General features: G+C 38.6%; 1 protein-coding gene across 5 annotated transcripts in view; it reads left to right on the top strand.

Annotated features, from left to right (window-relative positions):
* The window catches only part of Atp7a (ATPase copper transporting alpha), a 118,238-nt gene that overhangs the window by 60,010 nt on the left and 34,859 nt on the right, over positions 1-23,369 (top strand). For all 5 annotated transcript variants that reach the window (XM_027432881.2, XM_035449900.1, XM_027432878.2 and 2 more), the window contains 8 exons: positions 9,297-9,786; positions 10,253-10,978; positions 12,559-12,738; positions 16,507-16,670; positions 19,462-19,623; positions 21,333-21,409; positions 21,816-22,041; positions 23,088-23,321. In XM_027432881.2, the coding sequence (XP_027288682.1) occupies positions 9,297-9,786; positions 10,253-10,978; positions 12,559-12,738; positions 16,507-16,670; positions 19,462-19,623; positions 21,333-21,409; positions 21,816-22,041; positions 23,088-23,321 (2,259 nt within the window). The remainder of the gene's footprint in view (positions 1-9,296; positions 9,787-10,252; positions 10,979-12,558; positions 12,739-16,506; positions 16,671-19,461; positions 19,624-21,332; positions 21,410-21,815; positions 22,042-23,087; positions 23,322-23,369) is intronic.

The raw sequence follows: 23,369 nt of genomic DNA, 5'->3' as shown, positions 1-23,369 counted from the left end.
AACCTGAACTTGTTGTGATGACATGTAAGTTGGTTTCTAGGAGAATAAAAAGGAATTTCAGTATGCTAAAACTTCAGCCAAAGGGGCTGTGGATGCAATCAGTGGTAGAACACTTGCTCTGAATGCATTAAGTCCTAGGTTCAGTCTCCGGTGCTATATAAATCGCTTTAGCTGAGAACCTTTGCCAAGTTGATTTTTAAAATGGGGAGATACTAAAAAGTCTTAATTTTCAGTTCTACTAAAATCTCAAGAAATGTGTTCTCTAAATTGTTTAGGCTTTTCCTAGTGGTGCAAGCCTATAATCTCCAAGGAAGTGGAGGTAGGAGGATCAGTAGTTCAAGGTCATCCTTAGCCACAAAGTGAACTCCAGGCATAGAATTTTAGTGTTTCATTAAGGTGGAGCTCATGTAGCCTGATCATTTGTAGATTTTGGAATTATATACATTTGTAATTGAAACCTCTTTCATTTTCTCCCTGAGTGTCCTGGGAGGTTGTTGGGACTGGATCACCATTGCCTTAGTCTGTCCAGGAAAATACCACAATTAATTGACTTACACATAATAAAATTATTTCATTTATTTATGTACTCATTTTTTAGACAGGGTCTCATTCTGCAGCCATGTAACATATACATGTAGCTATATAACCCAGGTTGACCATGAACTCAGAATCTTCCTACCTGAGCCTCTCAGGTACTGAACTTCTAGGCATATGCCACCATGTCTGGCTGTTATTATCATTGTTGTTGACAGGATTTTCCTATGTTGCCTAGACTCACTACAAACTTACTATGTAGTCCAGGCTGGCCTTGAAGTCAAAGTCTTCCTCTTCAGCCTCCCCAGTGCTGGAAATACAAGGACACACCACTGACACTTGCTTCAGAAATTCAATTCTTACTGTCTAAAGGTTTGGAGGTCTATAATCCAGGTATTAACAAATATGGTGTATGTCAAATATTTTGTATCATATTTTCTTTCTGTGTCCTCACATGGTTGACTCTTCATATGAGCTCTCTGGGACCTTGCTTATACCCTTCTCAATTATGAAAGCTCTGCTTTTACAAACTAGTTATCTAGGACTCTCCTGTTACAGAATATTTGTTTACACTGTGAAGATGTGTTTTTGGCCAAGGCATCTTCTGATTGGTTTAGTAAATAGCTGAATGACCAATAGCTAGACAGGAAGAGGTAGGCAGGACTTCCAGTGACAGAGAGGACTCTGGGAAGAAGGCAGAGTTGCCAGCCAGACACAAAGGAATCAGCATGGGCAGTACAGAGGATGAGGTGACAAGTCACGCAACAGAACATAGAAAAGTCTCCATGTCATTATTTGTGAGCTGGTGGCCCAGACGAAAATCTGACTGCACCCTTCTTGTTGGGTTTCAAAATTGGAATTTTGTGGGAACTCATTTATTTTTATGTGATTGGGTGATTTGCCTATGTGTGCACATGTACCACATGCTTGTCTGGTGCCCAGTAAAGCCAGAAGAAAGTATCAGATCAGTTGGAACTGGAGTTACAGATAGTTGTGAGCCACTACATAGGTGCTAAGAAGCGAACCTGAGTCCTCTGCAAGAGCAGACAGTGCTCTCCACTGCTCAGCTATATCTTTGGTCCCATTTTTAAACCCTTTTTTAAAAACTACTTTTATTTTATTTGCCTTGGGGTTTTGCCAGCGTGTGTGTGTGTGTGTGTGTGTGTGTGTGTGTGTGTGTGTGTGTGTGTGTGTGTGTGTGTGTGTATGATACACATGCGTGGAGATTATAGAGGACAATTTGTTGGATTTGGTTCTCTCTTTTCATAATATAGGTCCTGGGACTCAAACTCAGATTGTTGTTAGACTTGGTGGTAAATGCCTTTATCCATGAATCCATCTTGTTGGCACAATTTTGAACTTTCATAGAACAGTAGATCTAAAAAGGCATATTTTCTCTGGTCTTCTTGGGAAAGTGAGGAAGTGGGATGAGTTTTCTAAGGTTTTCACTTTTTTATATTGTTCAAGAATAGAAAATACAAACTATATATTTATACAGTTTACATGGAAATTACATGTAGAGGCTTGTTGGTGGTGGTGTCTGCCTTTAATCCCAGCACTCGGTGGCAGAGGCAGACAGAGGCAAAGCCAGCCTGGTCTACAGAGGGAGTTCCAGGATAGCATCTAAAGCTGCACAGAGAAACCCTGTCTTGGAAAAAAGAAGAAATTGCATGTAGAGAAATATACTACATCTTGTTTGTCATCCCCCCTCCACCCCGCATGCTTTTTTGGATTGAGTTTCACTGTGTAGCCTAGGCTGACTTGGAACTCACTATGTATTCCAGGTTAGCCTCAAACCTGCACTGATCCTTCTGCTTTAGCCTCTCAAGTGTTAGAATTATAGGTTAGAGCTACCATGCCTAGTTTTGTGTCTCAGTATTATGTTTAAAATTTCAAGGGGCACATTAAATGATAAGCACTAATATAAATTATGTGAACAGTTAGCAACCTCTCTATTGTATGGTCGTGGTGGTGTGTATGTGTGTATAGCCTCAAACTCCACATGTTGTATAGGATAACCTCGGAGTTCTGATTTTTCTGTGGCAGGCACTTCCTGAGTGCTAAGACCATAACCTGTTGTTGCTAAGATCACAAAGTACCATTAGTTCATTTCTCTTTCTTCTCTCCCACTACTACCTCCTGCTAACTAGTTTATACTCTTCTGTCTTCAGTGATTCCTGTGCTCATAATCTGTGGACTGTTCTGATTACATTCAAAGGGAACTCTTGATATAATGGAAAATAGTTTCTCTAAAAATAAAATGACAGCGTACATTCCTAATGAAAAATTCTGTAGAAATTTTGGAACAGTGTGGGGAGTTGGAGGTGGTGATTTAGGGATGAGAGGAGCATGTGAAAGAGCTGCTCAGGCAGCTACCAGCAATTTCCAGCTCTGCACAGCCTTGCCTGGTTTTCCTCACCATTGTGTCTCTAACAGCCAGTACAATGCCAGGCACATAATGGACACTCAGTAAATATTTGTTAGGTAAATAAATGCCAACTTAACTTCCTACCCAAGGTTTGGCACTCAGAACTGTCCTTAATGATTCTGAGCTACAGTGTGACTTTCTTCTCAAAAGAAAGTAAGAGGTTGTGAAATTTTGCTTCCTTTGAAACTTTAGGTTTCTAAAGTCTCTTCATTGTAAGTTGATCCCTAATACCCCAAATTGATGTGTGCTGAGCATGGTCATCTTGCTTTAAAACATAGAAATAGAAGTAACTAAATAAGAACGTGTGTGTTTTCTTCATCTGCAGAGTGAATAACATGGAGAAATACTACTTTTTCTTTTTTACTGTTGTTTGAGACAGGGTTTTATCAAGCCTGGGCTGGCCTCAAACTCACCATAAGCAAAAAAAAAAAAAAAAAAATGTAACAAAACATTTAAAAAGACATATCAGCTATTGTGTATTGAAACTTAAAAAGAAATGAATCCTTTAAGTTAGTACTTTTAAATATGCAGTAGTCCCCACAATAGGGCTGTGCAAGAATCTTCAGCAGTGATGGAGGTATTTTATATAGATATCACAGGCACTAGCCATAGTAAGCACTTCAGTTGTAGCTAGTGAAGCTGAGTTACTGAGTTACTGAATTTTTTTTTGGGGGGGACAGGGTTCCTCTGTGGCTTTTGAGGCTGTCCTGGAACTAGCTCTTGTAGACCAGGCTGGCCTCGAACTCAGAGATCGGCCTGCCTCTGCCTCCCAAGTGCTGGGATTAAAGGCGTGCGCCACCAACGCCTGGCTGAGTTACTGAATTTTTAACCCTACTTGAATTTATTTTGAAAAATTGCCATCTAGAACCTGCTGGAGGCACATACTTGTAATTCTTGCATTCAGAAGGCTGAGGAGGGAGGATTATGAGCGCGAAGTAAGTGTGAGCCATAGATAAACCCTGTCTAAAAAATTGCCACTAACAACATTGACCCTTTTTAGGTGTATAATAATTAGAATTTTTTCTTATTTTTTGCATTAAAATGAGAGCGCTATACTTGCTATGTATTTTTATTTTTGTGTTACTGATTGTGAATGTTAAAAATATTTATTTTTGTAAATGTACATTTACGTTTTGTGAATGTAAGCAAACAGAATAGGTTCCCATCTTGGTGAATACAAAATCTAATACAAGCATAGCCAAACATAAAGAAGTGGAAAAAGATTTATTACCTACAGTAGGGATGGTAATGGGGAAATTATTTCCAAAGCAGTGCTTGCCTGTTACCAAGGAAACTTGAGGCTTTTTTTTTAAAGATTTTATTTATTCATTATGTATACAACACTCTGTCTCCATGTATATCTATCTGCACAGCAGAAGAGGGCACCAGATCTCATAAGGGATGGTTGTGAGCCACCATGTGGTTGCTGGGAATTGAACTCAGGACCTATGGAAGAACAGTCTGTGCTCTTAACCTCTGAGCCATCTCTCCAGCCCAGCTTGAGGCTTTTTATTCAGGAAGCCTACATGTTTTCATGAAGGAGCTGACCCATTGTTGAGCATGCTCAGTTAATCAGTACAATCCTGATTATGATGAGTTTAAGGTCATAATTTAAGAAAGAATGATAATAGACAAAATTTGATTTATGATTAGCCTAAAGTAGTGGAGCACGTGTTTGAAAAGTTAGAACAAGGAAAATTTCTGGGCATATTCAGTTTGTATCATAAAGTTTTAGCTGGAAAGAAAGAACTGTTTGAAGGTATGTTAATACAGCAGTTTACTCCGAAGGTTCCTGCCCCATGCAGCAGCTATCAGAAATGCATGTGCAGATTCATTAAACACCACCACCCCTACCACCACCACCACCACCATCATCACCACCACCACCACTGGGCAGCATAGTGCCACCACTTCTGAAAATTCCCTGTACTGCCTAAGGCCTATACATAGGGCATGACAATCAGTGATCTATTTTCCCTCTTCTCCTTTAGCCAGACTGTCTAAATTACATAAAGTCTTTTCTTTGCAACACTCAGGGTTACTATAGGTCCTTGCAGAAGAAGCAAATATACTACTACTAAGTTGTACTGGCAGCATCTGTTTCCTTAATCAGAATGTCATAGACCTCAGGCAAGTAAGATTAAGAGAGATCTATTTAATAACACAAAGACCTGCATTTGAAAGTGGCTACCATTATATTGTATCTTTTAAAAGCATGTGTGTCTATAAACTATAATTTAAAAACATATGACTGTGTTTTAATTTTATTATTTTATTTTATATGTGTGAGTGTTTTGCCTGCGTGTAGGTCTGTGCCTTTTTAGGACATTGGGTCCCCTGGAACTGGAGTTACAAATAATGTGAGCTGCCATGTGGGTGCTGGGAATTGAATCAGGGTCCTTTGCAAGAGTACCAGATACTTTTTTTTTTTTTTTTTGGTTTTTCGAGACAGGGTTTCTCTGTGTAGCTTTGGAGCCTATCCTGGCACTCACTCTGGAGACCAGGCTGGCCTGGAATTCACAGAGATTCTCCTGTCTCTGCCTCCCAAATGCTGGTATTAAAGGCGTGCGTCACCAACGCCCGGCCAGATACTCTTATTAAGCCATTTTTCCAGACCCAAGCTTTAGTTATTTTTATTTTGAATATATTGTGTATTTTGCCAACATGTATGTCTGTGCATCCTGTGGATGCTTAGTGCCCATAGAGGCCAGAAGATGAAACTGGAGTTTTAGATGGCTGTTAGCTGCAGTATGGGTGCTGGGAATTGAACCCTAGTTCCATGAAACAGAACTATGTGGTCCAGGCTGGACTGTAATTTGTGCTATAGCCAGGCTGACCTTGAACTTACAATCTTCCCACCTCATCCCCTTGAATGCAGGAGTTATAGGAGTACATCACCATGTTTGGCTTTAATTTTTCTCCTTTGCATGGAAAATATTATTATGGTATAATCTAAAACCAATATAAATAATTGTGCTCTCTTCCACAATTAAGAAAAAGCTACCTAACTAGAGTTATCTGGCCTTAGGAACCTCCATGCCATGAAAATATTTCAATTTTTATCAAATGCATTGTTATCACTTATAAAGCTAAAGGAAGAAATAAATAATGAAGTTCATTAAAATAAGAAAAAGGGAATACCAGACATAAAACAAAAGATACCCAGCCTACAATCCACAACCCCAGAGAAGCCAGAACCTTTTTCCAGAAACAGATGGAAGCAGATGCAGAAATCCACAACTAACCATTGTGCCCAGCTCCTGGAGTACAATCGAAGTGAGGGAGGAGCCATAATATGAACAAAGGAGTCAAGACCATGATGGGGAAACCCACAGAAACAGCTGACCCAAGCTAGTGAGAGATCACTGACTCAGGTCTGACAAATGTGGAACCTGTGTAAGACCGGACTAGACTCCCTTAATATAGGTGATAATTGTGTGACTGGGACAATAATATATGAGGCCACTGGCAGTGAGACCAAGCTGTAACTCTAATGCACAAACTTAGTGGAGCCCATTCTATATGGAGAGATACCTTGCCCAGCATAGACACAGAGGTGTGTGGGTTGGAGAGGTGCCTTGATCTTGCCTCAATGAAATGATAGGACAGACTTAATAGACTTCTTAGGGGAGGCCTTACCCTCTTCATGGAGCAGATGGGAGGTGTGTGTGGGGGAAATGGAGGAAACAGGATGAGAGGAGGGAGGGACAACTGGGATTGGAATGTAAAAAATAAATTAGTAAAAAAGGAGAAAAATAAGCAAAAGGGGGCTATCTTAGTGGTCTGCTCTCTCAGAAGATCTGGGTTTTATTCCCAGAACCCAAATGATAGCTAACAACTACCTGTACTTCCAGGTTTAAGGGCTACTATGACCTTTTCTGGTTTCTGTGAGCACTACACACACATTTTCCACAGATATACATGCAGCCAAGACACCCATACAAAAATCTAAAAGAGAAAAATTTAAACAAAATATTTAACTGTATAATTTTCACAGAAGATTTAAAACAAGATTTCCTATTCTAAATTACTTTGCATTATTTTAATGGCACCTATCTTTTAACTATTATTTAAACATTATTCTACTGCTATCTCAAAATGAACAGTTGTAGCACTAACTTAATCATTTATCCCTTCCTTCTATTCTAATCTGCTAATTCCCTGTTTCCTTCCTCTCTCATACCATGTGTCATCACTACCACCTGCCCACTGGCCCAAGCTAAGAAACTTACCATCTCTATTTGTCGTTTGGTCTTGATGTGCTAAGCATGTCTTGGAACTGCCTCTGTTCCCTTTTTCCCCATGCACATGTCTGAAGAGCCTGTTATGCTGTTGTTGTCATTGAAGTAGCTTCCTAATTGGTATCTCTCCAGCCATCCCATCATCATCTGTACTGCCTCTGTAATGATTGTTTAAGATACAGATCTCATGTCATGCCTATGAAACTTTTTCATAGCACTCTATTACCATTAAGGTAAATTACAAATTGTTATTGAAATGAGACCCCCCTAATATAGCAAATCTTTCATTCCAAGGCTCTCATATTTTTCTACCTCTGTGCCTCAATTTGTCTGCGGTTTCTTCATATGTACTGAACACCTTTGCCTTTTACTAGGCAAGTTTCTTCTTATATTTTTCTCAGCTATGGAAAGCCAGAGCCAGCAAGTCCAACAATCCTTCTGTCTTTGCCCTACTCTGAGCTACACTAAAAGCCATGTGCTGGATGCCTGGATTGTTATGTAGGTACTGGGATGTGAACTCCAGTCCTCATGATTGCACAGCAGATGTTCTTAACTACTGAGCCATTTCTCCAGCCCTACCTTTTATTTTCTATACTAGTCTATTTTCTGTATAATCTTTTAAATAAGTATAATGTGACATGTTACAGTAATTTATGAAAAGATATGTTAGGAAACTGTAGCCTATATTGTGTGGTGAAATTCTAGAGTGTGCTTATCAGTGTGTTTAGTTTGCATACCTGATTGAAAGCCTATACATGTCTCTTTTAGGTAGATAAGACATTTTGTGTTTCTTTACCATGAGAGTAGTAAAGAAGAAAACTTAATTGAGAAACCATTAGTTTCTAGTGCTGTTATTTATTGCATTCTTCTTGGATGTGGTATGATTTATATTCTCTTCTTAAAATTTATTTTACTTTTAAAATTTATTTTGTTGAAAATTTTGTATATGAGTATAGGCATTTTCCTCATTCCTCCCCCCTCCTACCCCTTTCCGATTCCTCTCAAATTCATGATCTCTTTCTTTTTTATTATTGCTACATGTTTACACACATACACACACCCCGCTGAGTCCTCTTAGTATTGCTTGTATGTTTAGGGATGACCACCATCCCTGGAGAAGACTGATTCTCCATCTCTCAGCAGCCATTAGTTGGCTGTATCTCTGTATTTAGGGGTGGGGCCTTGTAAGATTTCTTCCATCTATGCTGGCATATCAACTGGTATTGTCATTGTGCAGGTCTTGTTTAGACAACCATATTGTTGTGGTTTTATGGATTCATCTTCCTTGTCATGCATAGAAAACACTATCTCTTAGCAGACATCCTGGTCTTTTGGCTCTTAAAATCTTTCTGTCCTCTCTTCTGCAATGTTCCCTGAGCCTTAGGTGTAGGATTTGTGTTGCAGATGTATCAGTTGGGGATGAGTACCTCATGGTATTCTGTATTTTGACCAGTTGTGGATGTTCTGTAATAGTCTTGATCTGCAGAAAAGAAGCTTCTTTGATGAGAAGTGAGAGCTCCTCTTATGAGGGAAGGCCAGTGTGTGAACTAAGTGTCTGGAGGTAGGTACTGGAATGGGAGATGGCTCTGGAGAGCTTGGTTCTTGATCACTGATCATCATTTCTTTTTTTCCTTTTTTTTTTTTTTTTTTTTTTTTGGTTTTCAAGACAAGGTTTCTCGGGCTGGAGAGATGGCTCAGCGGTTAAGAGCACTGACTGTTCTTCCAGAGGTCCTAAGTTCAGTTCCCAACAATCACGTGGTGGCTTACAACCATCTTAAATGAGATCTGGTGCCTTCTGCTGGCATGAAGGCAGAAGACTATACATAATAAATAAATAAATAAATAAATAAATAAATAAATAAATAAAATCTTTTAAAAAAGACAAGGTTTCTCTGTGTAATGCCTATGACTGCCCTGGAACTTGCTTTGTAACCATGCTGGCCTTGAACTCACAGAGATCTGCCTGCCACTGCTTCCTGAGTGCTGGGATTAAAGGCATGTGCCACTACTGCCGATTCTTAATTCATATGATATTCTTAATTCCTATGTAATATAGTTGAGCTAATCTAACTTCTGAAATTTCTTTCCAAAAGGTTTCACTAGAAGAAAAAAGTGCAACTATTATTTATGACCCTAAACTTCAGACTCCAAAGACCCTTCAAGAAGCTATCGATGACATGGGCTTTGATGCTCTTCTCCACAATGCTAATCCTCTCCCTGTTTTAACCAATACCGTGTTTCTGACTGTTACTGCGCCACTGGCTTTGCCATGGGACCACATCCAAAGTACATTGCTCAAGACCAAGGGTGTGACTGACGTGAAGATTTCACCTCAGCAAAGGACTGCCGTAGTAACCATAATCCCTTCTATAGTGAGTGCCAGTCAGATCGTGGAGCTGGTCCCAGACCTCAGTTTAGACATAGGAACTCAGGAGAAAAAGTCAGGAGCTTGTGAAGAACAAAGCACGCCTCAGGCAGGGGAAGTCATGCTGAAGATGAAAGTGGAAGGGATGACCTGCCATTCATGCACTAGCACCATTGAAGGCAAAGTTGGGAAGCTGCAAGGTGTTCATCGAATTAAAGGTAATTTATCTGGTTCATTTTTTGATTGTTTTGTAAAGCTGTTTTGTGTTTTGATCTTTAAACTTTTTGTTTTCTTCCCAAGCAAGGGTTTAGAATCCGTGGGCCTGCAATTGCTTCCTGCTTCATTGAAGTTGGAGGCGTAGCATAGTCCCAGGATTAATGTTAGTGAAGTTAATGATTATAATGAAAGGTTATGAGAGTCTTGAACTTAGTAGAAAAGGCAGCTGCAGTAACAACTTGTAGCATTCAGGCTTCCTGAATAGGCTCCCTGGGGTGTTCTACTGGAGTGATGCAGAAATGTGAAGACCATAAGAGCAGTGGTCATGTCTTTTGCTTGTTTCCAAAGTATGTCAGTCCCATTTTCTGAAAAGCGCAAAAATAATTAAGAAAAAGCATTGAGAAAAGTGAAAGACTCTGAAGTGACCTGGGAATAACTAAGTTAAATATGTTTCTGTTTATTGATTAGTGTCCCTAGACAACCAAGAAGCTACTGTTGTTTATCAACCTCATCTGATCACCGCAGAGGAAATAAAGAAGCAGATTGAAGCGGTGGGCTTCCCAGCCTTCATAAAAAAGCAGCCCAAGTACCTCAAATTGGGAGCCATTGACGTCGAGCGCCTGAAGAACACACCAGTCAAATCTCCAGAAGGATCACAGCAAAAGAGCCCATCATATCCCAGTGATTCAACAGCCACATTCATCATAGAGGGCATGCATTGTAAATCATGTGTGTCAAATATCGAAAGTGCTTTATCTACACTCCAGTATGTAAGCAGTATAGTCGTTTCTTTAGAGAATAGGTCAGCCATTGTAAAGTACAATGCAAGCTCAGTCACTCCAGAAATGCTGAGAAAAGCAATAGAGGCTGTTTCACCAGGGCAATACAGAGTTAGTATTGCAAATGAAGTTGAAAGTACCTCCAGCTCTCCCTCCAGCTCATCTCTTCAAAAGATGCCTTTGAATGTAGTTAGCCAGCCTCTGACCCAAGAAACCGTGATTAACATTAATGGCATGACTTGTAATTCTTGTGTGCAGTCTATAGAGGGTGTCGTATCAAAAAAGCCAGGTGTAAAATCCATCCATGTTTCCCTCGCAAATAGTTCCGGGACTGTTGAATATGATCCTCTACTAACCTCTCCAGAAACCTTGCGAGAAGTAATTGAAGACATGGGATTTGATGCTGTCTTGCCAGGTAATCATCATTTTTCTTTGATATCCCTAATGTATTTGCATTCCTATTTTGTTTCTCCATTTGGCTTTTATCAATGAGAAATTATTCACAATCACTGAAATTCTACCTTTTTTTGAGATAGGGTTTTACTTTCTAGCTCTTATTATATCGGCCTGACTGGCCTTGAACTTACAGAGATGCACCTGTCTCTACCTCCTTAATGCTAGGATTAAGGGCATGTACCACCACACCAGGCTGAAATTCCACTTCTTACAAATGAGTCCTATGGCAGTAGTCACCAGTGTGTATAAAAATGCCTAAGAATCTCATGAGCCTAAAAACTTAAAGGCAGACCAGACATGGTCTGATATGTATTTGATACACTGTACAAAAAGCCATGTGAGGAGGTTGGAGAGATGGCTCAATAACAGTGTATTGTTATAATTATTTTGCTTTATTATCAGTTGTTAAACCCCTTTTTGCCCTGTAGTTGGAGATTTCTTGCCCTGCCCACCAGTTCCCGAATAACACTCAGAGACTTAATATTAGTTATAATTGTTTGGCCAATGGTTCAGGCATGTTACTGACTAGCTCTCACAACTAACTTAACATTTCTATTATTCTATATTTTGCCATGAAGCTGTGGCTTGCTACCTCACATCTTGCTTCCCCAGCGACTACATGGCATCTCCCTGACTCCACCCTCTCTTTCTCCATAACTTTGTTTGGATTTCCTGCCTGTCTCTATTCTGCAATCAGCTTTATTCATCAACCAATAAAAGCAACACATATTCAAAGCATGCTCAAGGACATCCCACATCATCTCCCCTTTTCTGTCTAAATAAGAAGGTTTTTACTCTTTTTTTTTTTTTGGTTTTTTGAGACAGGGTTTCTCTGTGTAGCTTTGGAGTCTATCCTGGCACTTGCTCTGGAGACCAGGCTAGTCTAGAACTCACAGAGATCCGCCTGCCTCTACCTCCCGAGTGCTGGGATTAAAGGCGTGCTCCACCAACGCCCGGCTAAGAAGGTTTTTACTTTAACATAGTAAAATCACATATATCAAAACAGTTATCAAGCAGGAATTATAGTTACAATATTTAGTCTTTTTGCCTCATTTGTAAATTAAACTTTTCACATATATGTGTGTATACACACACATCATAGGGTGATAGTAGTATTGTTATTTTCATGTACCCACTGAAAAGTATCTCTCATAAATAAGGGAAGATTATTTTAATGTCAGTGTGCAAATTGTCAGCATGATAATGTCAATTAAATACAAGCATAAGAACTGTCTCGTAACCAATTATTCTCTACTTGTGGTTGGGTTTAGAGATAATGGCCAGAAGAATGTGAAGTAATGAATGAAACTTTTATATATTCACATGGGCAGATTTTCTTGGGACCTGGGTGGGCAGTAAACAAATTCAAAGTCAATACTAAGAAAGGTTAATAACAATGTATTGTTGAGGGCTTTTAAGACTTACTCATTTTAAAGAAATGGATGCCAGGCCTGGAGGTGTGGATTGTGATATATGACAAGGGGGCAGCCAGAGAATAGTTAATACCACAAATGAAAAGAACCTTTCCTTTTCCATCAGACATGAGCGAGCCATTGGTAGTGATAGCTCAGCCCTCATTGGAAACACCACTTTTGCCCTCAACTAATGATCAAGATAATATGATGACAGCAGTTCATAGCAAGTGTTACATACAGGTCTCTGGAATGACTTGTGCTTCTTGTGTAGCAAACATTGAACGGAATTTAAGACGAGAAGAAGGTAAGACACTTTTAAATGTTATTTTATGTACTTATTTCCAGATTTTTTTCCCATTTGTGTTTTGTGGCCATGCTTATACTTCTTCCCAAGACTTCATAAAGAAAATCCTTGACACACAGAACAACCCTGAATTTCTGGTAGTTTTTGTTAGTGTTATTTCATTTGTCCTAGGGTCACATTTTAGTGCCAATGAAATTTACTGAAAACGTTATAGCTGAAAGAAATACATGGTCTCCAGAGGGAGTGTCAGGATAGGCTCCAAAGCTACACAGAGAAACCCTGTCTCGAAAAACCAAAAAAGAAAGAAAGAAAGAAAGAAAGAAATATCTAGCATTACTATTATGAACCATGGCTATAATGGACTATGAGAAACTACATTTTTTGTTAAAGCTTTCCTTAAAAGTGATAATGAATAAGAGTTAGATATTGTCAAAAAGAGTTAGATATTGTCTTACCTATATAAAGCACCAGAGACAAACCATATTTGTGTAAAATTATATTGTCTCTTCTAACAGTTTGACCTTTGATCTCCCCTTGTGGTAGGACGTTCATGTTGCTTAGTACTGTATATTTTAACTTCAGGTTACAGAATCTTTGAAAATCAACACCATAGTTTTTCTTCAGTCATTCCGATGTTTCAGCTCAAATTTATGTTCATATTTATAGATGTTTCAGAATAGCATAGTAGCTTAGTTAACCATATAGACATGTGATTATATTTAATGAGACCAAAGTCTTATGTTTGGTACTTTGGCTGCCCTAACCCTAGATGTCTTCATGATAGATGTTACAAGGGCTGGATAAGGAAGCAAGGATTAATGTGTCAAACATATCCTGTCAATTGAGGAAATAATTTCAAGTATAATTAGCAAATAATCTTTTATTATAAGACCAGAAGATTATTTTGTGAAATATAAGACATACATCTTTGGTTCATTGTGGTATCTTCATTCAATTGTTTGTGCATTATTTATTGCAGCCTCCACTTTTCCTGACTGGATATGCAGTCAAGGCTTTGTTTGATTCATTAAAAAAGGAAGAGTGGTAGAGGCAGACATATCCCTGTGAATTTGAGGTCAGCCTGGTCTGCATAGTCAGTTCCAGGACAGCTAGGACTACATAGTGAGATCCTACCTCAAAAAAGAAAAGGCAAGCAGAAATGGAGGGAGGGAATAAATGAATGTTGACAAGCAAATGAATGCAGAGGAAGTTTGAACAGTTCCTGTTTGAGGAGCATTATAGAAACTTTCTTTTCATGAGACACTGTCAGTGCCTGTTATAATTGTCTTCTCAAGGCCTCGTGAAAGGTAAATACATGCTTGGATATGAAGTGACACTCCCAGCCCCCGTTTTAAAATTTGTTAAGCTAATTCTCCCCGTTAACCAGTGCTATCCTTTTTACTACCTCTTAAAACACTGTTGGCCTTATCGTGTGGAACTAAGAAGTCATGAGCTCCTCATTAAGTCTGCATTGCATTACTTTAAAAAGTGGTTTGAAGAGTTAAGCTCTTTGGGACAGCATGGCTCACTGGCCATGTACCATTTCTAGCCTCTGTGAGATTTGTGTTCAATTGCCCAGTACCACCCCCTAGGTGGAAGAGATCAGAAAGAGTTCTCGTTATGCCTGAGAGATCTGTTAAAATTAAAATAACTGCTTTTTGAAATTTGACATGTTATATTCTATTTTTGCCAGGCTGCTAAGTACATTCAACAGAAGCACAAATATTTATTCTACTTCATCTATATTACTCTTCTCTCTCATTTTTATGTAAATTAGAAACAAGCTTCTTTTACATGTCAATCTCAGTTTCCTCTCCCTCCCCTCCTCCCCTCCTCCCCTCCTCCCCTGCCTTCCACTGACCCCCCCATCCCAACTCCTTTCTGTTCCCCAGGGAGGGTGAGGCCTTCCTTGGGGGATCTTCAAAGTCTGACATATCATTTGGAGCAGGGCCTCTGCCCTGCTGGAGACACCTTCTCTCTCATTTTTTATAAGATGGGTTTTTACTATGTAGCTCTTGCTGCCTGGAACTCCCTCTAGAGACTAGGTGAGTTCCAACTCACAGCGGTCCATCTGCCTCTGTCTCCTGCGTGCTGGGTTTAAAGGCCTGATCTTACTCTTCTCTTCATAACAGACATTTTCTCTGATCATCTGGATAATTTTGTACCTATAAACTCAAAATATAATGACTTTATATAGAAGATTGAGATTATATTAGATACTTTTATAAGTAAAATCTGTTCACAAATTAATATTCATTTTTTTAAAAAATCAGACTTCAGAGATTGACCTATGGATTCTTTCATTTTGGAGACAGAGTTTCTCTTTGTAGTCCTAGATCTTTTTCTGTAGACCAGGCTGGCCTTGAACTCACAGAGATCCATCTGCCTCTGCCTCCTGAGTGCTGGAATTAAAGGCATGCACCACCACTGCCTAGTGACATATGGATTCTTGAACCTAATTCCGTGTTAAGTACCTTCCAAGTACCATAGTTTCCTAGAAAGAGGCATTTTTGTTGTGTGCTTTTAGTATCTTCTTGGCAGTCATAGCTAGAGCTGGCCTTGAGAAATAGAAATTAAAGTTTGTATCTGCAAATAGCATTTGTCAGAAAGTAAACTCATTTGCTTTATTAATAAGCTATGTTGTACCTTTTGAGATTAATGTGAGACAGCAAAACTTGAGAATTTTTAAATGGCTGTCATTTGACAATATTATGGTGTGTATATTGGTACATTCTTAAATTCTTGACTTCCTGAGTATAGAATTCTCTTCCTTTCTCTTAAGGGGAGGGAATTAGTTTAGTTTGTTTTTGAAACAGGATTTTATGTAGACCAGGCTGGCCTCAAACTCTTTATGTAGCCAAAGACATTCTCCAACTCCTGATCCTCCTACCTCCACCTCCTGAGTGCTAGATCACAGACATGTACCACTGTGCCCAGTTTTATAGGATACAACTCAGGATCTCATATGTTCTAGGCAAGCACTCTACCAACTGAGCTACATCCCCAGTCCAGGTTTTATTAGTTTCTAAAAGTGCTTTATTTCTACAAGACACAGATTTATCTCATTATAATATATTGATCTTATTTGGATTCTAATTTAGACAGAAAATTGTAAATGAATAGGTTTAAGAAAATTGTTTTACATGTGAAAGTGATGTTTATGTGGCATGTGATTAAACCTCACAATACCAAGCAAGTGTTCTACCACTGCATTCCCAGTGCTATTGTGGTTGTTAGTAAGGAGATTTTGGAGATTAATGTTTAAATATTTGCACACAAAGTAATAGGGTGTCTGGGATTTGCTTCAGCATAATCTGGATAGAGGACTGGGAGTATAATCAGTAAGGATATAGATAAATAAGACCTGGTTGTTATGGCCCCTGTGCTCCTGGCCATCTGGGAGGTTGGGGCAGGAAGACAGCCTGAGCGACAGCAAGATTCTGTCTCTAAAAAAATAAAAGGATGAGCCAGGTGTAGTGATGCATGTCTTTAATCCTAGCACTTGGGACACAGAGGCAGGCAGGTTCCTGTGAGTTCTAGTTTATATTTCTAATTATCATTATAAATGTATAATAAGTTTAAGGAACTAAGGTCACCTTTTAAAATGGTTTTAAATTGTTTGGGTTTAAGACTTGTATAAAAGGTTGAGTAGTAAATTTCTGCAAATTCTCTTTAATACTTTTGTAATTAACTGGAAAATATGAAAAGTGGTTATAGCATCATTCTTTTTGTAAAACTTATTACATTATTTTTTATCAATGTTCCCAGGAATATATTCTGTACTTGTGGCCCTGATGGCTGGCAAAGCAGAAGTAAGATATAACCCAGCTGTTATCCAGCCCCCAGTGATAGCAGAGTTTATCCGAGAGCTTGGATTTGGAGCCACAGTGATGGAAAATGCTGATGAAGGGGATGGCATTTTGGAACTTGTTGTAAGTAGGAACTTATGTATTATTAATAGACTTCTAACAGAAACTTGGAAAGGCTTTCAGAGAAAAATTGTATAAGTTAACTAAAACCTTGGAAAATAGGGCATGGAATGAAAATGAAGGAACCTAGACGATAAAAGGCTATGACTTAATGGCAGTCTTCAAACATGGAATGGAATCATCTTTTTAAAAACCAAAAATGGGGGTGGGGGCCTGGCAAGATAGAACAGTCAGTTAAAGTGCTTGCCCGTAAGTCTGATGACCAGAGCTTAGTCTACATGGTGAAAAGAGAAAACTGAGTGTCATAAATCATTCTCAAACACTATATGTAAGTAAATGCATTTAAAATAGTAGTAAGTGTGGTTGTGCATGTTCTTAATCTCAGCATTTGGGAGACAGACAGGAGGATTCCTGGAAGTTTGAGATCTTAAGGAAAGGGAAAGGAGGGAAATGAAAGAAAAAGATAAACCAATTTTGTACCAAAGTAACTCTAGTATAGAGAAAAAAATTGAACCCGATGGGGGGAAAAAAAAAAAAAACAAGAGGACACAAGAAGTGGGAACTGGGTGTGGATATAGGAAGAGTTGAGAGGAGGTTAATATGATCAAAATACATTGTATGAAATTCTTGGACTGGAGAGCTGGCTCAGAGGTTAAGAGCACTGACTGCTCTTCCACAGGTCCTGAGTTCAATTCCCAGCAACCACATGGTGGCTCACAACCATCCGTTAAGAGATGCCGTCTTTTGGTGTGCAGATATACATGGAAGCAGATTGTTGTATACATAACAAATAAAATCTTAAAAAAGAAATTCTCAAAGATCTAATGAATTAAATAAAATTATAAAAAACCGACAATGTTTTTATTTTTATTAAAAATAGTTATTTTCATACAATGTGTTCTGATCATGGTTTTCTCTCCATCATCTCCTCCCAGATCTTCCCCACCCTTCCAACTCCGTACTTCCTTAAGAAAACAGACAAATAGAAAAGACAAACAAGAATAAAACAAAATGAATGAAATAACAAAAAAGAAACTAATAAAAAGCACAAGAAAGGTATATGCATATATATACACACAAACACAAACCCATAAAAACACAAAATCAGAAACCATAATATACTAAAAAAAGACCAGTAAGGTTAAAAAGAAAGTTTAAAGAAAGCAATAGGAGACAACAAATCTCCAAAACTACTTTTGAGTTCACTTTGTGTTGGCCATGTGCTACTGCTGGGCATAGGGCCTATGCTTAAGTTGGGTTTGGATATCTGGAGACTCTCGAAGAAACTAACAGCTTCTTGGTTGGCAATGGGAGTTTGTGTCTACTTCCCCTAAATAATGAAGCCATTACTTCCTAAGAGATGTTTTCTGGGAAGGAGGCTTTCTGCATGCAGTGAATTCCAGTCAACCAGTCAGGGCAGACATTCTTGCAGGGTATATTTCTAAGAACCACCTGACAGGTGAAATGGTAACAGTTCTCTGGAAGAGAGACCCTGACTGACCTCTTTGTTCTGGAATTTCCAGTCGCTATGCTGTAGTTTTTTCTCATGGTGTGGGCTTTTAGTTCCCTCCCACAGAATGCAGAGAAGAGAAGAGAATGTAACAAATTGTAATGTTACACAGCTTGCTGTTCTTATCCAAATTCATCTGATTTGCTTTTAAACAAATGCTTCCTGGATATCTACAAGTTGAAAAACAAATTGTTTAAGACAGTTAAAGTTTTATGGCTTTTATGGAAGAGTTTTAGATGTACTTAACGTTTTACTTACTTAAAATATTTTATTTATACATTTATGTGTGCATTTCTGTATGTATTCCACATGTGTGCAGGTACCTGCAGGAGGTCAGAAGATGTCAGATTCTTTGAATCTGGAATCACGGGCAGTTGTGTCAGCCCACTTGGGTCCTCTGTAAGACCAGTAAGTTCTCTTTAACTACTGAGTCATCTTTCTAGCCCATATTTACTTAAAAGTTTTTAAAGTGGACTAGACAGATGGCTTAGCAGTTCAGAACACTGGCTGCTCTTCTAAAGAACCCAGGTTCAAACCTCAGCACCTACATGGTGGCTCACAACTGGCTATAACTCCAATCTCAGGGTATTTGGCACCCTCTTCTGGCTTGCAAGGGCACCATACACACATGTGGTACAGACATATGTAGGCAAAACATTCATACACATAATGTAATTTTTAAAGTTTAATTTGTATTTGTGAGTGTGTATGTGCTTGAATGTATACCACATGTATTAGGGTGCCCTTGGAAGCCAGAAAAGGATGAGTTTTGTGTTCAGCTAAAGAGCTGGCTCAGTAATCCCAAGATATGTAATTTCAACCTCTGGCCTCCACACATGTGTATGCATAGACAGACAGACAGACAGACAGACAGACACACCACAACTTCCCACACATGAACACATATAAATGCATGCCATTTATGTACACAACAAAAAATAGAATTCTTTTTTCTTTATTAAATTTTTATTAAGATATAACTCACATACTGCATAATCCACTCATTGAAAATGTACAACTCCACAGCTTTTAGTTTATGTGTACCTTAGTACAGTTCTTTTCAGAATCAATTCTGGATCTTTTTCATTCCCTCTGAAAATACATCAGTGGTGGCAGTCCCTCATAAAACAAATTCTAAGATCATATCAAAAGTATACTAATTGCAAAGATAAAATCCTATAAGACAATCCTGTGTTATGATAGTCCTTTTAGTTAGAAGTACTAAGTCCTTTTTAATTGAAGAACAGGGGTATTTCCAATAACAAAGGCTTTGTTTTTAAACAGGTGAGAGGAATGACATGTGCCTCCTGTGTCCATAAAATCGAGTCTACTCTCACAAAACACAAAGGGATCTTCTACTGCTCTGTGGCCTTGGCAACCAACAAAGCACATATTAAATATGATCCAGAAATTATTGGTCCCAGAGATATTATCCATACCATTGGAGTAAGTGCATGGCTTTGCTTTTCTGTCTTACCTTTCCAGTCAAACACTTCCTGGAATCACATCTGGTTTACATTAGATAGAGACAATGAAAAGACCTTTGACAATTCCACAAAAGAACATTAGTGTAAGTGTGTCTGCTTTTGCCCCCCTCCCCCCATGCCTTCATCAGGGAAATTTAGACAAAGGTATATTTGCACTATTAAATCATGAGCAGACTTAAGCTGAAACTATCAATCAAAGTATTTAGGAAATGGATATAAAGTGCAATTTATAAGGAAGACTCAAGCTAATCACCATGAACTTAAAGCATCATGCTAGTTGTGTTGTGGGTTTGTTAAAGCAAAGCAGAATAAAATAAAACAAAAACACTTTCAAGTTAAAATGCCAACTCCCCTCTTTGTAAGCTCATCTTGTGTTCTTCAGTGTGTCTTAAGCAGTAATACATATAGGTGCAAATTTTCAGTGTGCTATGAAGATGATGTTCTGATGACTGAAAGCATATTATACGTTATTCATTTAGGCAGTTGCTATGCAGTTGATATCTGTGAAGGTGGCATTACTGAGTACCTACCGTAGCCACCTTCAGCAGGTACTCAGTAGTGTTGCCAAACTTCAGTTCTGGATTCTCACAGCAGGGCTGCCATCTTATTTCAGAAGTGAAATGTTCTCTTTTTAAATTGTTACTGCCTTTTATACCACAGCTGTCTGAATCAGCAACTGCAATTCTGCTGCTATCAGCAATAAGGCCACAAGAGTCACAGCCTGAGGGAATTCTCCTTCACAGTTACAAGGGAACTTATCTAAATCTCTGTCCCTCTAAAGAACTCAAGATTCAAAGGTCGAGGTGGAATTCTGCTCCTCAGAGAGGCTGAATAGCAAGTAGCTCACCTCCTGTCCTTCTCCAGTCCTTCCAAAAGTCCTCATGCTCGTTCTCGCCCCTCCTTAAAAAAACGCTTCTCCACTTGCCCCCCCCCACTTCCTGTCAGCTAGTTGCTGACGCAACCTCCTGACCACAGGGGAAATTTATTTAATCAAACACATCTTTGCATCATTAAACAAATGTTCCAGAGCATAAACAAAAGTAACACACCTTAAAATAATATTCTATAACAGTAAAACAACTTGAGAAGGTACTTGTTGAGTCCCACAAGACTTGAACTTGATCTTGGTCACTGTGCCCCCAGAGCTCACATTTGCTCTTTTCACCGTGTTACACTGCTAACAGCTAGATGATGGCAGCTGTTTCCCTAGCAGTAGAAAACATGGTGTCTGGAACTGTCTGTGTGTATCTTACCTAGGTGTAGTTCTCTTTTTATACTTAGTTTTATTGGGGAAAAGGATCTTTGTTCATGTCCTTTTTATGGTGGAAGAAGAATGAAAACTATATAGGCAAGTCCTTGGTCAATGTATGTAATATAGTGCTAGCTATCTTTTGTGCACCATCAGTGAAAACCTCTACTGTACTTGAGTGAAATTGCTAGTTTGAGAGCAGCAGAATAGACAGTAGCTAAAATCAATGAGCTATTAATTTTTTTGCAAAATCAGAAACCAAGGTAGTCAAGGGCAGAAAGCTCTGGATAGCTTCATGTTTCTATTCCCCAGAATGACTTTTGCTCAGGAATTGAACTGAAGTGTTCTAAGTGATAACAGTATGGTTTAGAGTATCTCTGCATTGAGTGAAATGACATTTTTCTTATGAATTTCCTTAGAGCTTAGGTTTTGAAGCTTCTTTGGTCAAGAAAGATCGGTCAGCCAGTCACTTAGATCATAAACGAGAAATAAAACAGTAAGTACTTTGGAATTTTCAATTAAAAAGCAATTCAACTCCTTTTAGAAATTTAACATCCTGTTAGCATGTCAGTTTTTTCTATAACATTTTTTAAGATTTACTTAAAAATATGTATATTTTGTGTGTGAATGTATGCCACATGTATGTAGGAGCCTGTGAAGGTCATAAGAGGGCATTGGATCTGCTGGTACCGGAGTTACAGGTGCTTGTGAGCTAACACGGGTGCTGGGAACTGAACTTAGGTCCTCTGCAAGAGCAGTTGCTGAGCTGTTGCTGCAGCCCAATGACACCATTCTTACACTGGGTGAGATGGTTACAATCTGGGTTTCTCTATCATATGCAGAATATTTAACTTTTTACTCACTAAAATGTGTTTTTCTTTTTAAAATGTTTCCCGTATAAGATGGAGAAGCTCTTTCCTTGTGAGCCTGTTTTTCTGTATCCCTGTAATGGGGCTGATGATGTATATGATGGCTATGGAGCACCACTTTGCAACTATTCACCACAATCAGAGTATGAGTAATGAAGAAATGATCAAGATCCATTCTTCTATGTTCCTGGAGCGTCAGATCCTGCCAGGACTGTCCATTATGAATTTGCTGTCCCTTTTACTGTGTCTACCTGTACAGGCAAGTTACATATTAGCAAGTATATTTACTGATAAGAAATAACCAAAATGTGGTAGGCACTGTTCTCTACCATTGTTAAATAGATAACAGCCAGAAGTCTGATCATTTGATACTTTTTAAATAAAGTAGCTTATATATTCCATTTAATCCCTGAGAACATTATTTTATAATAAAGCAGAGAAAAGGTTTGATTTTTTTAAAAACTGGGTATTCCTGTCTGCTGTCATATATAATTTCTATTTCTTTCTGACTGTTTAGGTATTAGCTTTCTATACATTTCTACCCTTATTTTGAGATAATTTTTGCTATAAAAAGATATGCTTCCATTTAATAAGTTTTTTCCCTTTATTTAATCTCCATTAAAGGTTTAAAAGTGAGGGCTGATGCTGTAGTTCAGTGGTAGATTACTAGCCTAGTATACTGAGAGCCCCAGGTTCAATCCCAGCACCACCAAAAAAACACAGAGCAAAACAAAAAGCAATAGCACTAGCAACTAATTAATACCAGTTGCACTAATGAAAGACAAGCTCTCCTGTTATACAGAACGAACAGTTTATGATTGACTTTTGGAAAGGAGCTAAGTTTTATATATTTAAAAAAGCCCTTTCCAAAATGTATACATTTATTTCCTAGTTTACTTATTTAGGCTAGCATCAAAAAGAAAAATGCAATAGCTGTCTGACTTTCTTTATGGTATGAAGTATCCTCTGGGTCATAGAGGATGTCCCTTGGTATCTTGCACAACAATTTGAAGCCCTTCTTCTGCACATAGTTCTGCTAAAATGCAAACTTGCTCTAGCTCAAAATCTCCTTACAGCCAGGTGTGGTGATGCATGCCTGTAATCCTAGGAGTTGCAAAGCAGAGGCAGGAAGATCTTATCAAGTTCAAGGTCAGCTGGGATACATATGAGGTTCTATAACAACAACAACAAATCCTCTTAGTGGCAAAGGATGTAAACATTGATACTTTATGCTAAGCTCATTTAGGTATACATATGAATTTCAGTGTCTAAGGAAATTCAGTAATTATCACTCTTCTGTTACAGTTTTGTGGAGGCTGGTACTTCTACGTTCAGGCTTACAAAGCACTGAAGCATAAGACAGCAAATATGGATGTGCTGATTGTGCTGGCAACTACCATTGCGTTTGCCTACTCTCTGGTTATTCTTCTGGTCGCCATGTATGAGAGAGCCAGAGTGAACCCTATTACCTTCTTTGATACGCCTCCTATGCTCTTTGTGTTTATTGCCCTAGGTCGATGGCTGGAACATATAGCAAAGGTAAAGTAAGAAAGGTGACATTTGTTAAAATATTGGATCAGTCAAACA

This window comes from Cricetulus griseus, chromosome X (genome assembly GCF_003668045.3).
Source record: "Cricetulus griseus strain 17A/GY chromosome X, alternate assembly CriGri-PICRH-1.0, whole genome shotgun sequence".
NCBI lineage: Eukaryota > Metazoa > Chordata > Mammalia > Rodentia > Cricetidae > Cricetulus > Cricetulus griseus.
Note: the sequence above shows the minus strand (reverse complement) of the source record. Positions and strands in the feature narration are given on the sequence as shown.